General features: G+C 41.6%; 2 protein-coding genes across 8 annotated transcripts in view; one reads left to right on the forward strand and one right to left on the reverse strand.

The window, feature by feature from the left end:
* LAMB3 (laminin subunit beta 3) overlaps positions 1-15,536 on the reverse strand; it is a 190,872-nt gene that overhangs the window by 98,200 nt on the left and 77,136 nt on the right. The gene's annotated exons all lie outside the window — the stretch shown is intronic.
* Positions 1-15,536, forward strand: part of HSD11B1 (hydroxysteroid 11-beta dehydrogenase 1) — a 70,053-nt gene that overhangs the window by 19,669 nt on the left and 34,848 nt on the right. For 2 of the 6 annotated variants that reach the window (XM_086342284.1, XM_086342285.1), the window contains exons 2-5: positions 5,135-5,248; positions 6,002-6,132; positions 6,839-6,950; positions 7,075-7,260. In XM_086342284.1, coding sequence (XP_086198410.1) covers positions 5,135-5,248; positions 6,002-6,132; positions 6,839-6,950; positions 7,075-7,260 — 543 coding nt within the window. The remainder of the gene's footprint in view (positions 1-5,134; positions 5,249-6,001; positions 6,133-6,838; positions 6,951-7,074; positions 7,261-15,536) is intronic. The other 4 variants (XM_086342288.1, XM_086342289.1, XM_086342286.1 and 1 more) reach the window with 3 other exon arrangements.

The raw sequence follows: 15,536 nt of genomic DNA on the forward strand, positions 1-15,536 counted from the left end.
GATCAATATCCCTGATGAATATAGATGCAAAATTCCCCAACAAAATATTAGCAAACCTCAGATATGCAGATGACACCACCCTTATAGCAGAAAGTGAAGAGGAACTAAAAAGCCTCTTGATGAAAGTGAAAGTGGAGAGTGAAAAAGTTGGCTTAAAGCTCAACATTCAGAAAACGAAGATCATGGCATCTGGTCCCATCACTTCATGGGAAATAGATGGGGAAACAGGGGAAACAGTGTCAGACTTTATTTTTCTGGGCTCCAATCACTGCAGATGGTGACTGCAGCCATGAAATTAAAAGATGCTTACTCATGGAAGGAAAGTTATGACCAACCTAGATAGCATATTCAAAAGGAGAGACATTACTTTGCCAACAAAGGTCCGTCTAGTCAAGGCTATGGTTTTTCCTGTGGTCATGTATGGATGTGAGAGTTGGACTGTGAAGAAGGCTGAGCACCGAAGAATTGATGCTTTTGAACTGTGGTGTTGGAGAAGACTCTTGAGAGTCCCTTGGACTGCAAGGAGATCCAACCAGTCCATTCTGAAGGAGACCAGCCCTGGGTGTTCTTTGGAAGGAATGATGCTAAAGCTGAAACTCCAGTACTTTGGCCACCTCATGTGAAGGGTTGACTCATTGGGAACGACCCTGATGCTGGGAGGGATTGGGGGCAGGAGGAGAAGGGGATGACAGAGGATGAGATGGCTGGATGGCATCACTGACTCGATGGACGTGAGTCTGAGTGAACTCCGGGAGTTGGTGATGGACAGGAAGGCCTGGTGGGCTGCGATTCATGGGATCGCAAAGAGTCGGACATGACTGAGCGACTGAACTGAACTGAACTGAATCCAATAATACATTAGAAGAATCATATATCATGATCATATGGGATTTATCCCATGGATGCAAGGATTTTTCAATATATGCAGATCAATCAATGTGATACACCATATTAACAAATTGAAGAATAAAAACCATATGATCATCTCAATAGATGCAGAAAAAGCTTTTGACAAAATTCAGCATCCATTTATCATTTAAAAGAAAAAAAAAGCTCTCCAGAAAGTAGGCACAGAGAGAAACTACTTCAACATAATAAAGATCATACATGACAAACCCACAGCAAACATAATTCTCAATGGTGAAAAACTGAAAGCATTTTCTCTAAGATCAGGAACAAGACAACAATGGCCACTCTCACCACTATTTTTCAACATAGTTTTAGAAGTCCTAGCCATGGTGATCAGAGAAGAAAAAGAATAAAAGAAATCCAAATTGGAAAAGAAGTAAAACTATCACTGTTTGCAGATGATATGATTCTATACATAAAAATCTTAAAGATGCCACCAGAAAACAACTAAAGCTAGTTAAAGAATTTAGTAAAGTTGCAGGATGCAAAATTAATGCACAGAAATATCTTGCATTCTTATACACTAAAACAATGAAAATCAGAAAGAGAAATTAAGGAAACAATCCCATTTACCATCTCAACAAAAAGAATAAAATACATAGGAATTACCCTACTTAAGGAGGCAAAAGACCTGTACTCATAAAACTATGAAACACTGATGAAAGAAATCAAAGATGACATAAACAGATGGGGAGATATACCAAGTTCTTGGATGGAAAGAATCAGTATTGTCAAAATGACAATACTACCCAAAGCAATCTACAGACTCAATGCAATCTTTATCAAATTACCAATGGCATTTTTCACAGAATCACAACAAAAAATTTTACAATTTATATGGAAATACAAAAGATCCCAAATTGCCCAAGCAACCTTGAGAAATAAAAATGGAGTTGGAGGCATCAGGATCCCCAACTTCAGACTATACTACAAAGCTACAGTAATCAAGACAGTATGGTATTGGCACAAAAACAGAAATATAGATCAATGAGACAGGATAGAAATCCAAGAGATTAAACCCACACACCTCTGGTCACCTAATCTAGGACAAAGGAAGCAAGAATATACAGTGGAGAAAAGACACTCTCTTCAATAAGTGGTGCTGGGAAAAGTGGACAACTAAATGTAAAAGAATGAAATTAGAATGCTCCTTAACACCATACACAAAAATAAACTCAAAACGGATTAAAGACCCAAATATAAAGCTGGACACTATAAAACTCTTAGAGGAAACATGGGCAGAACACTCTTTGACATAAACCACAGCAAGATCTTTTTTGATCCACCTCCTAGAGTAATGAAAATAAAAACAAAAATAAACAAATTGGACCTAATTAAATTGAAAGCTTTTGCACAGCAAAGGAAACCATAAACAAGATGAAAAGACAACCCTCAGAATGGGAGAAAATATTTGCAAATGAATCAACAGATAAAGGATTAATCTTCAAAATATACAAACAACTCAAGCAGTTCAATATCAAAAAAACAAACAATCCAATCGAAAAATGGGGGGATGATCTAAATAGATATTTCTCCAAAGAAGACATACAGATGGCCAAGAGGCACATGAAAAGATGCTCAATGTCACTAATTATTAGAGAAATACAAACCAAAACTACAATGAGGTACCACCTCACACCAGTCAGAATGGCCACTATCGAAAGACGTACAAACAATAAATGCTGGAGAGGGTGTGGGGAAAAGACACCCTCTTATACTACTGGTAGGAATATAAACTGGTATCGCCACTATGGAGAATGGAATGGAGGGTCCTTAAAAAACTAAAAATATAACTACCATATGACCTAGCATACCATTACTGGGCATATACCCTGAGAAAACCATAATTCAAAAAGACACATATACCCCAGTGTTCATAGAAGCGCTATTTACAATAGCCAGGACATGGAAATAATGTAAGTGTCCATCTACAGAGGAATGGATAAAGAAGATGTGGAACATATACATTGTGGAATATTACTCTATCATAAAAAGGAACAAAACTGGGTTACTTGTAGAGATGTGGATGGACATAGAGTCTGTCATACAGAGTGAAGTAAGTCAGAGAAAGAAAAACAAATGAATATTAATACATGTATGTAGAATCTAGGAAAAAAGTACAGATGAACCTCGTTCCAGGGCAGGAATAGAGATGTAAGCATAGAGAATGTACATGTGCATGCAGAAGGAGAAGGGGAGGGTGAGATGTATTGGGAGATTAGGTTTGACACAGATACATTACCATATGTAAAAGAGATAGCTAGTGGGAACCTGCGGCATTGCACAGGGAGCTCAGCTCAGTGCTCTGGATGACCTAGAGGGGTGCAGTGGAGATGGTGGGAGGGAGGTCCAAGAGGGAGAGAACGTATGTATACATATAGTCGATTCACTTCATTGTACAGTATAAACTATTTAAAGTAAATAAACTATTGTACAGTATAAACTATTTAAAGCAACTGTACTCCAATTAAAAAAAAAAAAAAGATCCTTAGACCAAAACTTTTAAAAACTGCTAAGATTTAAAGTCATCAACCATTATGTAGCATCCTCATTCTCATCAATGCATTTTAATGATGGGAAATTATTTCATCAGGTGCTTCCCTGGCAGTCCGGAGGTTAAGATTCCACACTTCATTGGTTCCATCCTTGGTCAGGGAACTAAGATTCCACATGCCACGGGCTGTGACCAAGAAAAGAAATATGTATATGTATATATATATATATATATATATATACACATATATGTGTGTGTGTGTGTATCTTATAGTTCTGACACTATGTAATGTAATTTTCCAGTTGAATTTTAAAAATATTTTTTCTATTTTGTTCTCCGTGAACTGTCTGACCCTCAACTGTTCTCAGATCTGAACTGTTTCCTGGAAAGCAGGTGTGGGCCTTTGTTGACAAATTATTTCATCTCCTCTGGGTCTTAAATTATTTTTCCTTGCTCTGAAGTGAAAATTCAGTGAATGTTTCCAGATACTATACTTGGGAATCATAATTCAATTTCTCTTAATCTTATGTGAATCCTTCACCCTCAACCTACATTCCTCCTCCAAAGCACTGGTACCCACCCTTACTGCCATATTAAATTGATTTCCTTGCCTCCATTGGCAACTTGCAAAATTCTGGATTTTCTCTGTGATAGGATAGTGGGTATGGTTTCGATAGTGGGTTTTAAATTGAAAAACTTAACAATTACAATATCCTAAATTATTTGAGCATTGATCCTTATGACAGACATACCAACGTGGCTATTTCTATATTTCTGTGATAAATTCTAAATTACTAGGGATTTCTCCCCCTAGTCCTTTGATTGTTAACTAGATCAATTTTTAACTGGATGTGGGCTTTTCAGGCTAGCTTTGCTTCAACGATGCTCATTCTTTTTTCTTCTACATCAAGTTCCCCTCTTCCTATTATCCTCTCCACATTTTTTTTGGTTCTCTATAGTGTTTAAAAGACCTACTTTAATAGCTTAGTGCCTTTTTTTTCCCTTGACACTCATCATTTCTTCTTTATTTGCTGTTAAAGTAATAAGTGCACATTCCGTTGCACTTGCCTGAGAGTCTTGACCGGTCATGGGTTTCCCGCCATCTGGGTTCTAGCTGGCTTGCATTCTCCTTTGATGTTGTAATATTGTTCATTGAACTTGAATGTGGGGTTTATAAGGCTTGTTTGCTTTTTTTTTCCCCTCCAAGATGTGCACCTTTTTTTTTCTTAAGCTTATTTTTCTGTTTTGTGCTGTTATTTTTAATTGCTTCTGACTGGGAGGTGGGGCTGAGAGTGAGATTTGCTTGACTCTGGCTCTCCTTGCTATTAGTCACACTTCCCTCAGAAGCCCCACACACGCTTTCTCTCTAGCCTTTGATATACCACTTTTGAAAGGCCGTTGATTCCTGGCATAAATGGCGTTACAAGGAAGATGGGCTCGGGGTAGGGATGCTCAGGAATCCAGTTCTGTACAGTCATGAGCCTGGCCATCTGGAAGTCTCTTCTTGCTCAATGAAATGGAGTAAACATTGTCCATTATGAAATCTACCACACAGGCTGCCAGGGACGAATGGGATCCCACCCAAAGCCAATCGCGGCTCTGACAGGGAAATTGGCTAGCACTGCCTGAGACTACTCCAGCCTCCCCCGTCCCTGATGTCACAATTCGGAGGCTGCTGCCTGCCTAGGAGGTTGTAGAAAGCTCTGTAGGTTCTCTCTGTGTGTCCCACAGGGCTCCTCGTGCCAGATCCCTGTCTGATGGCTTTTATGAAAAAATACCTCCTCCCCATCCTGGGGATCTTCTTGGCCTACTACTACTATTCTGCAAATGAGGAATTCAGACCAGGTAAGTACCAATGTGTTTAATTTTGGAGGAAAAGATTTTAAAACCCAGGGATGGCTGGAGGAATTGATTTTAACACCCAGGGATGGCTGGAATGTTTCTGAGGATCAGAAGGAGTTCTTGATCCCCAGAGTTGCTGGACAAGACGGGACCCTGAGGTAAGACTATGCTTCTGTTTATGGGATGTGAGGAGGTTAAAAGATTGCTAAATAATCCATGTTTTATTTGGCACATTAAATTGAAAGCAATTTTAGATCTCCTGCAAAAAAAAAAAAAAGGAAAAAAAATGAGGGTAATTCCAAAATTCACAACTTCACCAGATAATTGAGCTCTGTGAAGGGGTGGATAAGTGGGAAATAAGAAAGAATTCTGGAGTTGATGACTAAATAGAAGTGAGAGAAAATCCCTGGAATCTCTATGAGCACGTGTTTTGATGACTTTTTGAATTTTATTTCAATTGAGCAATCAGATGAGTCCAGAAACGTCTGGAACTCCAGTGTTTTAGCTAAACTCTCTGTCCATGGGGGTTTTCAAAAAGGGCAGCAGGGAGACTTGCTTTTGAGCCACCAAAGCAAATTCCCATTTCAGAAAATGTTTCCGAAAGACGGGTCTGTCCCTTCACTGATTTATGCAGCTTGGGATGAGCTGATGTGGGCTCATAACCTTCAGACACTGAGATAAAGCTCTCCACCTCTAGAGTGGGAGGAGGAATGTTGGTGCCATGCATGGTCCTCACTTCCTTTTGGGGTTTCCCAGAGATGCTTCGAGGAAAGAGAGTGATTGTCACGGGGGCCAGCAAGGGAATCGGAAGAGAAATGGCCTATCACCTGGCAAGGATGGGAGCACATGTGGTAGTGACAGCGAGGTCAGAAGAAAGTCTAAAGAAGGTGAGGGTCCTGTGCCCACAGCTATATGTACCTCATGTGCCCAGATGTATTCCTTTATATGCTCGCTTATACATGCCAACAGAACTGGCACACTCAGACACAGATACACACACACACACACAGGATTCAAACACCCACAGGAATACCAAAGTATGCTTTTAAGTGTTCCTTCTCATGCATACATATCTAGACACAAAGTTCTTGGGCTCTGCATGCTCACAGACATGCCCATTCACACACACTGACACATGGAGTTACAGATATATAGCCATGTACTTAGATACCAACATTCCAGTACCTATTCAAGAATTCACATTCTGGTCACCATGCAGACACACGCCCTCTTACATACTCAGACTCACAAATCCAAGGATACACAAATACGCACAAACCTAAGACTACCCACATGGAAACTAGCATCCATATCAATCATGTGTTCAGAACCATCTGTTCACAGAGACTCATGAGCACAAACCATGGACTTAAACTCCAGCACTGCGATTTATCCATCTCTAACCTGACCTTGTTCCAGACAGTATTTCAAACAGAGGACAAATGCTATGTCAGTTGCCTTTAATGACACACACGTACACACACTTTTCAGGGCTGTGAGCAACCTCTCATTTAAGCCCCCATTATGCCAGAGACTGCCCCCACCAAAGGTCTGCAGCCAAGACCCACGCCAGTTGCCACTATGCCCCTGCAGGTGGTATCCCGCTGCCTGGAGCTGGGGGCGGCCTCAGCACACTACGTGGCGGGCACCATGGAGAACATGACCTTCGCAGAACAATTTGTTGCCAAAGCTGGAGAGCTCGTGGGTGAGACAGCGTCTCCTCTCTCCCCTCTGGACTTTGCCCTAGGGGTCACCAGGGAGCTCTTGAGACCTGGGAGGGGGAGGTATCAACCTCAGATGGTTTCTCTCACCACAGCCGTCTCTTGCAGGGGGACTTGACATGCTCATTCTCAACCACATCCACTACACGCCTTTGGGGGTGTTTAGCAATGACATCCATCTCTTGCGCAGAACCCTGGAGGTCAACCTTCTGAGTTATGTGGTCCTGAGCACAGCCGCCTTGCCCATGCTGAAGCAGACCAACGGGAGCATTGTGGTCGTCTCCTCCATAGCCGGTGAGTGGGCCAGGGGCCAGTGCGCAGGGCAGGAGCGGCCCGAGTGCCAGGGAGGATGGCGTTGAGGGCTCTGCCGTGAACATGCATTTTGCCCATTTGCATGCCGAGAAGGAACACAATAGAGACCAGAAGTTGAAATGTTTAGGCTGACACTAAACAAAAGCTGATGAACAGCTTGCCCATATGTGTAGACCGGCAGATACATGAATAAGGGCCTTGGGTAAGGAAACTCACTGAGGAGCGTGCATGCTGAGAAACAGAGAGAGTGTTTGGAACAAGGGAGATGAGAGAGATGAGGACTGTTCAGAGTGGGTAGACTACAGAGTTCCTGGAAGTTACAGAGAGAGAACAGCAGTTCAGAGAGCTTCCCTGAACTCGCCAGGTGGTTTGTGATCAACAAGCTGGAGTCCTAGGGTCATTGAAAGGCTGCCGCCTGTCCTGAGTCTCAGAGACAGACTTGGTCATCGTAAAGAAGATTTTGCTTCTTCCATGACCCAGAGCTATAGGTTGCTGAAGTTAGTTGGTGCAAAGGGAGAACTGAGAGGTGAAATATTTTAACAACACACAGTTGACTGGTAAGTGGGTTAAGCCAAGTCAAAATGAACAACGAAAACAAATAAACCAAATTATAACAGACCTGCCTATATCGGGGGTGTTCTCCAAAATCTGAACTTGCTACATCAAAAGTTCATTTTAATCCACCAACAGGGTAGGGAGAAAGTGTGTCCAGAGAAATATTCAGAAAGAGAAAGCTGCAAAATCAAGAGAGGCCCCCTGTGCTTTTGATGGTGACAGCATTTGAAGGGATCACCAGGGAAAAGCCAGAGAGTTTCCAACTTTGGGGATTCCTAGGCCCGTTTCATTATGGGTGCAGTAGAGAATTGCCACACATTATTTGTTGATTAGTCAGTGAGAGGGACATGGCTGGAAGACGCAAACACCAGGATCAGAATTGGCCATCTGCATGTGGCTCCTGGCAATGTGAAAATGAATCACCTAGAAGCTCTGTAATTTCTTGAGTAGTTCACAAACGCGCGTTATTATTGTGACTCAGAACACCATCTATATTGTAAAGAGTCCTACTTCGCGGACGGACGGGAAAGGCCTGCATAGTGATAGGATAAAAGGGCAGTGTGTCTGTGCTACCCGCCAAACAGAGTGATTGATATGCATCCCTGTGCTTCCTGGACAACACAGACTCCCCCACCCCTCCCCAGACACAGCCTCTCTCTGCGCTGAAAGGAAGGGAGAGCATCTGGATGCATACTGAGTGAGAGGGTGCTGGGCACATCCCCAACCCCTCCTCGGGCATCGGCCAAAACCCGCAGGTCGGTCATGGTGTAGGTGGCTTTTATGGTCTCGGTTGATTGATACAGCCACTCTGGACATAGGGTGTGCTTTATCTGGTGAGTTTAACTCTGTGTAAGATGCGGCCGAAATAGTCTCAGAAGGAACAGAATTAGCGCAGCAGGCTGGGGACATGATGAAATTCTGATAACCTCTGTTTCTGCACGTCTTCTCCAATGACTAAATGTCGCCTCGTGGTCTCTGTGGACTCTGGGAGGTAGAAACCTAGCTGGACTGCTGTCCTTCGTGTCTGTTGTTTGTATAGCCAAAAATCCAGCCTGTTTGTTTTGAAGAATGTCTGAATCTGCAAAGTACAAGCACTTTCCTTTCGCACCCTAATTGAAGAATTTCCCTGCTCTAGACTATATATTTTTTTTTAATTGAAGTTTTGTTGTTCTTTCAGACAGTCAGCAAATGTGTTCCTTAATCCTTCCTCCTTAAAATCTGAATCCCACAAACAGGGGGATGCAAAACCTCAGATTAAACCTAAGGTCAGCCAAAGAGCATTGGGATGGCTTTTTAATAATTCTTTCCAGGGACTGCATTAAGTGGTTTATTGAATTGCAGTAATCAGCAATTGTTTTTCTCCCCAGTGCATTTCCATGTATTGCATTACATAGAAATCCTACACTTTTAATACGTTCTCTAAAACATTGGCTACTTCTTTCGCATCATCAGAGACAGTACTGTCGCCTCTGGGAAGGTCCTTACTGTCCACATCCATCTACCACTCAACACCATTTCTGGCACCTACTGCTCAAGTCTCTATGTGTGTGTAATATCTAGTTACATTGCTTAGTCTCCCTCTTTTCACCACGTGCTAGTTTGGGTATATGTTGAACTAGTGTCACAAAAACCCAAATTTACAATGGCTTAAACATATCTAAATTTATTTTTCTAACATGGAACAGCCTGGGGAAGAGTTTAGAGCTGCAATAGAAGTTCTATCTGTGGAATCATCTGGGAACTTTCTATCCCAAAACCAGCATATCTGGGCATTATTATCCTCACCTGTGTGTCCAAAATGGCTCATTATCATGTCAGAATTCTAGCTAGAGAAAATGAAGAAAGAAGAACACTTTCAAGGAAGAAGAACTTGAATGTCACACACTTCTGCTACAGCTAATTGTAGTTATGGTCTTTATTCAGGATGGACTTGTGTCCAGCTGAAAATCAGGGGTTCTATTTCTATAAAAGACACTGATGTTGACAAAAACAGTCTCCCCTACATCACCCATGCGTATAAGACTAGAGGTGGTGTTCCCTCTAGGACACCCCACACGTGTACCTCACACCATACACACACATTCTGGACCCAATCTCTGTCACATCCAAGATCCATCATGAAGTCAAAAAGATCAGGCAGTGAAACAGGGGACAGTGGGGTAGGATAAAGAATGGAAAGAAAATACCTGCATGGTATTTGTGAAACAAACTGAGACAGGAAGATTAATACTCCAATATGACTGGGGTGGGGGGGGGGGGCGGAAATCACTGAATTAGGCAGAGAACATTTGAAAACATCTGAAGAAAGCTTATCGGCCATGAGTCAAAAAAGTTATCTTAGGTTCAATTTTAGAAAAGTAAAAGTCATTCCATTTCTGAATCCCCTGATTCTGTGAACCCCATGTTACCTACACACACGACAGTTGGCACCCAGCATCTGATACTGCTTCTCTGCCCCTCCTTTATGCCCCATCAAGGGAATCATGGACAAACCACCGCCCCCGCCACCCTGGCTTTCCCCTGAGGATCCATTTAACATTATCTCCTGTAAAGACTTTTCAGTCTTCACCAGATTCCTTTCAATGTTTCCTCTTTATTCTTACCTACTTCATTTTGCTAAGTTACCTTTAGAAACCCTACTTCCTCTCTCTTTTTCAGCTTCATTGGTGATACAAATATTAGCAATAATTAGAGTACAAATGTTAACTGCATTGGGCCAGTATAAGGGTAGGGGTCGTGATTCTTCCGTAGCAAGAAAACTCTAAGGCCTATTCTGAAATGAAACTAGACGAAATAAAACACGGGGCTTCTTCAAATATTCGAAATGAAAAACACACCAAAAGGAGTAAAAGAACCTTGTCAGTAACCTCTGAGTTCTCATATCTCTCTTTGGAAGCTCCATAAAATGTCTCCAGTTACCTATTCATTATTCTCCAAGTAAATCTTTTAAAAAGATCAGCTTCCTATATATTTTATAAGAATTATTCAAGTGTATTCCTTTCCCTGTTTACTCATTCCCAGCATTGTTTCCTACTATTTTTTATACATACGTGTAGTATTTCAATCACATTACAGCTGACTAGCCAGAGGCAAATAGCCTGTAAGACAATGCTTTCCTGGGAAAACTCAAACCAGTGCATGAAGTTATTTGTTGGACTTTAACCCACTTGGTTGTGGACTGGCTGTGTGGTCTAAACCTATTTCAAGAATTCTACATTACAAAGAAGAAAAAGAAACAGGTTTCTCAACTGATCAGCTAACAGGATTTGGATTACGCAAAATTCCGCTTTGCATACAGACAAGGGGAAGAGTTTAGAGCTGTTAATCTCAGAGCCTTCAGCTCTGACATTCATTTGTTCCTGAAATATAGGCTCATTTTTAATGTATGGATATGACTTGAAGGGAAGCAGGGGGGGTGGCAACCAAGATCTAGGATGCAAACTGCTGCTGCTGCTAAGTCGCTTCAGTTGTGTCCGACTCTGTGCAACCCCACCAGGCTCTCCTGTCCCTGGGATTCTCCAGGCAAGAACACTGGAGTGGGTTGCCATTGCCTTCTCCAATGCATGAAAGTGAAAAGTGAAAGTGAAGTCACTCGGTCGTGTCTGACTCAGCGACCCCATGGACTGCAGCCCACCAGGCTCCTCCATCCATGGGATTTGCCAGGCAAGAGTATTGGAGTGGGGTGCCATTGCCTAGGATGCAAAGAAGCCTAGCAAATACAGTAAAATGAGGTAATTTATCCCTCACCCAATTGTCTTAATTTTTCTAAGATGAATCTTTACTCTTAAACCTGATTTCCTCAGAAATAATTTTCAGGGTGCACAATTGCCAAGGTGAGTGGAAGTATTTCTACATATAGATGTAGGTATTTACGTGATGAGGGGAATGCTGCAGGTTTGAACAGTGTCGAGGGGCGTGGGGAGAAACACCAGGAAGGTGAGGCGTGTGTGTGTGTGTGTGTGTGTGTGTGTGTGTGTAGATTTGTCCTCTGTAGGGCCTGGGAGAAGACCGAAAGGAGTTCAGAGGAAGAACCAACCACCTGCACATAAAAACTGCAGGAGTCATTGTTGCCTAAATTCAAGAGACTGTGCTCAGACGGAATCCGGAGGACTCAAACAACTTGGCACACTGGAATTGGAGTTCAGTGTCGCATCTGCTGCCCTAGAGCGGTGAGGGGAGACTTTAAAGTGGGGGAGAAGACTCCCTGCTGTGACCGCGACAATTTAGTGAAGGTTGAAAACAATGCTATTAGTGCAGGTTGAAAAAATAATGCTATTCATGTGACCATTACTCCCTTGAAAGGGGTGGGTTGGAAAAACTTAAGTAGTCATGGCTCCTTAATCCTGCTAGACCATTATTTTCATTCAAGTACTGTTCCTGACGAAAATAGCAGAGTTCTACCATCATCCATGCCTTTATGTCCACTCACCAAAGAGTTTGAAAAGGCTTATAACAAATACCCTTTATTTGGAAATACCCAAGTAAAAAACGAGGTTTTAAGAGAAGAATATAAAAATGCCAAAATTAGACTCAACATAGATGCTGTGCTTAAGTTTCTAAATTGACTCTTGAGTTTCTTGACAAAAAAAGGAATAAAACAGAATCAATGATAGACAAGATTATATTCAAAAGAAGGAAGCATCATAGGAAGCAAATTCTGAAATACACCTCTCATAAAAGATTATAAATTAAAGGCACAAAATAATGGAACTAATAATGGCCCTAACACTTTTTTAAAATATTTCTGTGATTATAAAAGCTTCACATACACACACACACAGAGTATGAAAATTGGGAAAAATGAAGAGAAGCACAAAGCTGAGAATAAAACTCCTCCATAATCGTGCCAATATTTTGAAGAATTTACTTCTAGATACATATAAATACAGAACAATTATTCTTATGGAACCAAACTCAGGTAGAAGATCAAACCAGTCAATCCAAAAGGAAATCAACCCTGAATATTCATTGGAAGGACTGATGCTGAAGCTGAAGCTCCAATACTTTGGCCACCTGATGCAAAGAGCTGACTCATTGGAAAAGACCCTGATGTTGGGAGAGATTGAAGGCAGGAGAAGGGGATGACAGAGGACAAGATGGCTGGATGGCCACACCAATTCAATGGACGTGAATCTGAGCAAGTTCCAGGAGACGGTGAAGGAAGGGAAGCCTGGCGTGCTGCAGTCCACGGGGTCACAAAGAGTCAGACATGACTGAGTGACTGAACAACAACAACAACAAACTCAGGTCTGCTCACTGTTTCACAGCAAAGCCAATCTACGGACACCAGGTTATGGTGAAGGAATGTACAGCGTTTATTGCAGGGCACCAAACAAGGAGAACGTGCAGCCCATGCTCAAAAGACTCAAACTCTTCACTGACTTTTAGACAAGGGTTTTTTAAGACAGTGCTGTGGAAACTGTCATAGGATTAGCTTGAGGACCTTCTTCTGACTGGCTGATGGTGAGGTAACAGGGTGATGTTTCTGGGATCTCAATCATCAGCCTTCTAGTTTCAAGAGTCTGGGTCTATGTGCTTGTAATCAGCATGTACTCATCATCCTCTACTGAGTGGGGTCGGGGGGCGGGCACAGTTTCTGCAGAACAAATCAAAGATAAGCATCAGATTATAACTTATATCCCTTTAGGAGGATATAGGAGTCCTGTGACTCTTGTCCTAATCATTAGCTACTTGTTCTTTGAAACTTGGAGAAGGCCTAAGAGACAAAAGCCTTTTTTTCTACAGATAAGAAATAGAGGACATGGAAGGCCCATAGAACCCAGGAATGCCCCCACAGGGTCCTACTTGGTTTCAATCCCCCCTTTTCTTTGATACACCTCAATCCTGAGGGAAACTAAGGTGGGACAAGAAAGGGAATAAAGTTTTGAATAGAAATGTTAATCATAAGCTCAGCAGGGGAACTCTGTTTTAGGAGGACTTGGATGTAGTTACTCTCAATGTATTTTTAAAACCCTAAAACAAGAATCTTATACATAAATCTGTGACTTGGTTGATGAGTATTTCCTTGATAAATTTTTAGTACTAGATTTACTGGGTGAAATGATGGAACTGATGATTCTAAGGCTATTGGTATGTATTTCCAAATTGCTTTATATAAAAGTGAAAAATAAAAGACCTGACTTTTTAAATACACAAAAATAAAAACCCATTTAAATGAATATGAACATCATGTTCCATTCCCACCTTGAGTATATATGAGTGTTCATCTCACACCTGCTTTGGAGAGTTAACCAAGTTTTCAGCAATTGACAGTTCTGTAAGTAAAGGAACAAGGCATTCAGTGGTTACAGTTTGAATTTCTTTGTTTACTTATGGAATGGAATGTGAGGTCCCTGTCCCCTTAAGAGCTGCTGCTGCTGCTACTGCTGCTAAGTCGCTTCAGTCGTGTCCAACTCTGTGCGACCCCATGGACTGCAGCCCACCAGGCTCCTCCATCCATGGGATTTTCCAGGCAATAGTACTGGAGTGGGGTGCCATTGCCTTCTATTTTTGGTTATACTTATTTACTTATTTCCTACAGTAGCACCTGGCCTGTGATGGATATTTCATAAAAGTCAGGTAATTAATGAGTGAATTTCATGTTCGTGTGTTTATAGGTCATCTATATTTTCTATTCTGTGAGCTGTTTTTCCATGTCATTGCCTATTAAGATATTAACAAAACTTTTCTAACAGTAAATACAGTGAATCAATGTCGCATGCAGCTTCATGCTGCAAAGTCTGACAAAGGTATATCACTGAAACAGCTGAATTTAAAGTTATAAAGTGAAAAGTGAATTTGACCTGGTGACATTAGATAGCTTTAGATGGTTGAGCTTGACCCAGGGAGGTTTCTTCTTGAAAAAAGCCTTGATTTTAAAAAGAAGAAATCTACTCAAAGGTACTTCAAAATGAGGAATGGCTGGGGAGAGAGAGATTAACGCTACACCTGAGAAATTTATGCTACAGGTAAATTTGCATAAATGCTTCCCAAGTGTGTCGATTCAGTTATCAAAAAATATGAATGGTGGGTCCACGCTGATCCAGGCATAGCTGCAGATGCTGGGGCTGCAGCCATAAGCAAGAGAGGAAGGCCAGGCACCTATGACCTGAAGCCCACATCCCGGTGCAAGCAACCCTCACTGCATTCTTCATGGTCATAAAAACACCAAAAGAAACCTGAATACCCACCACCAGGGGCAGGTTCCTAAGTGGAAGTGAAATGCCATGTAAATTTGTATGAGTATTGACTATAAGAACTATATGTTCACGGAACAGTATATGTAGTGTGAGTTGACCTGTGTTTAAAGAAAGGGGCTTTCACTTTTCATTTTATTCACTTTGGAGCTGCTTATTGTACAACAAGCTGGGTATGAATTTTGTTAGAATAATTTCTTTTAAAGAAAAGTAAGGGAGAGGATTCTGTACAACAAGCAAAAGCGAAATGTTTCACCTCTCGGGATGGCGAACTTTAGGAGGACAGAGATTGTGCTCAATCTCACAAGTAAACAAATAAACTCAGATGACTGAGACTACTGAAACACTGAATACCGTGAAGAGGCGGGGGTGTCTTTCTTGTTTAGTTGGTTTTTTGCTTGCCTACAACACTGTTGCAGACTATATTTAACTCTACAAAGTGGGTATGAGATGGGCACTCTTACTGGTTTTCACTATTGATCTTTAAAAGTCTTGTCCTTCAGTTTC

Source organism: Bos grunniens, chromosome 16 (assembly GCF_055505025.1).
Source record: "Bos grunniens cultivar Pamir isolate PY7600 chromosome 16, Bosgru_T2T1.0, whole genome shotgun sequence".
NCBI lineage: Eukaryota > Metazoa > Chordata > Mammalia > Artiodactyla > Bovidae > Bos > Bos grunniens.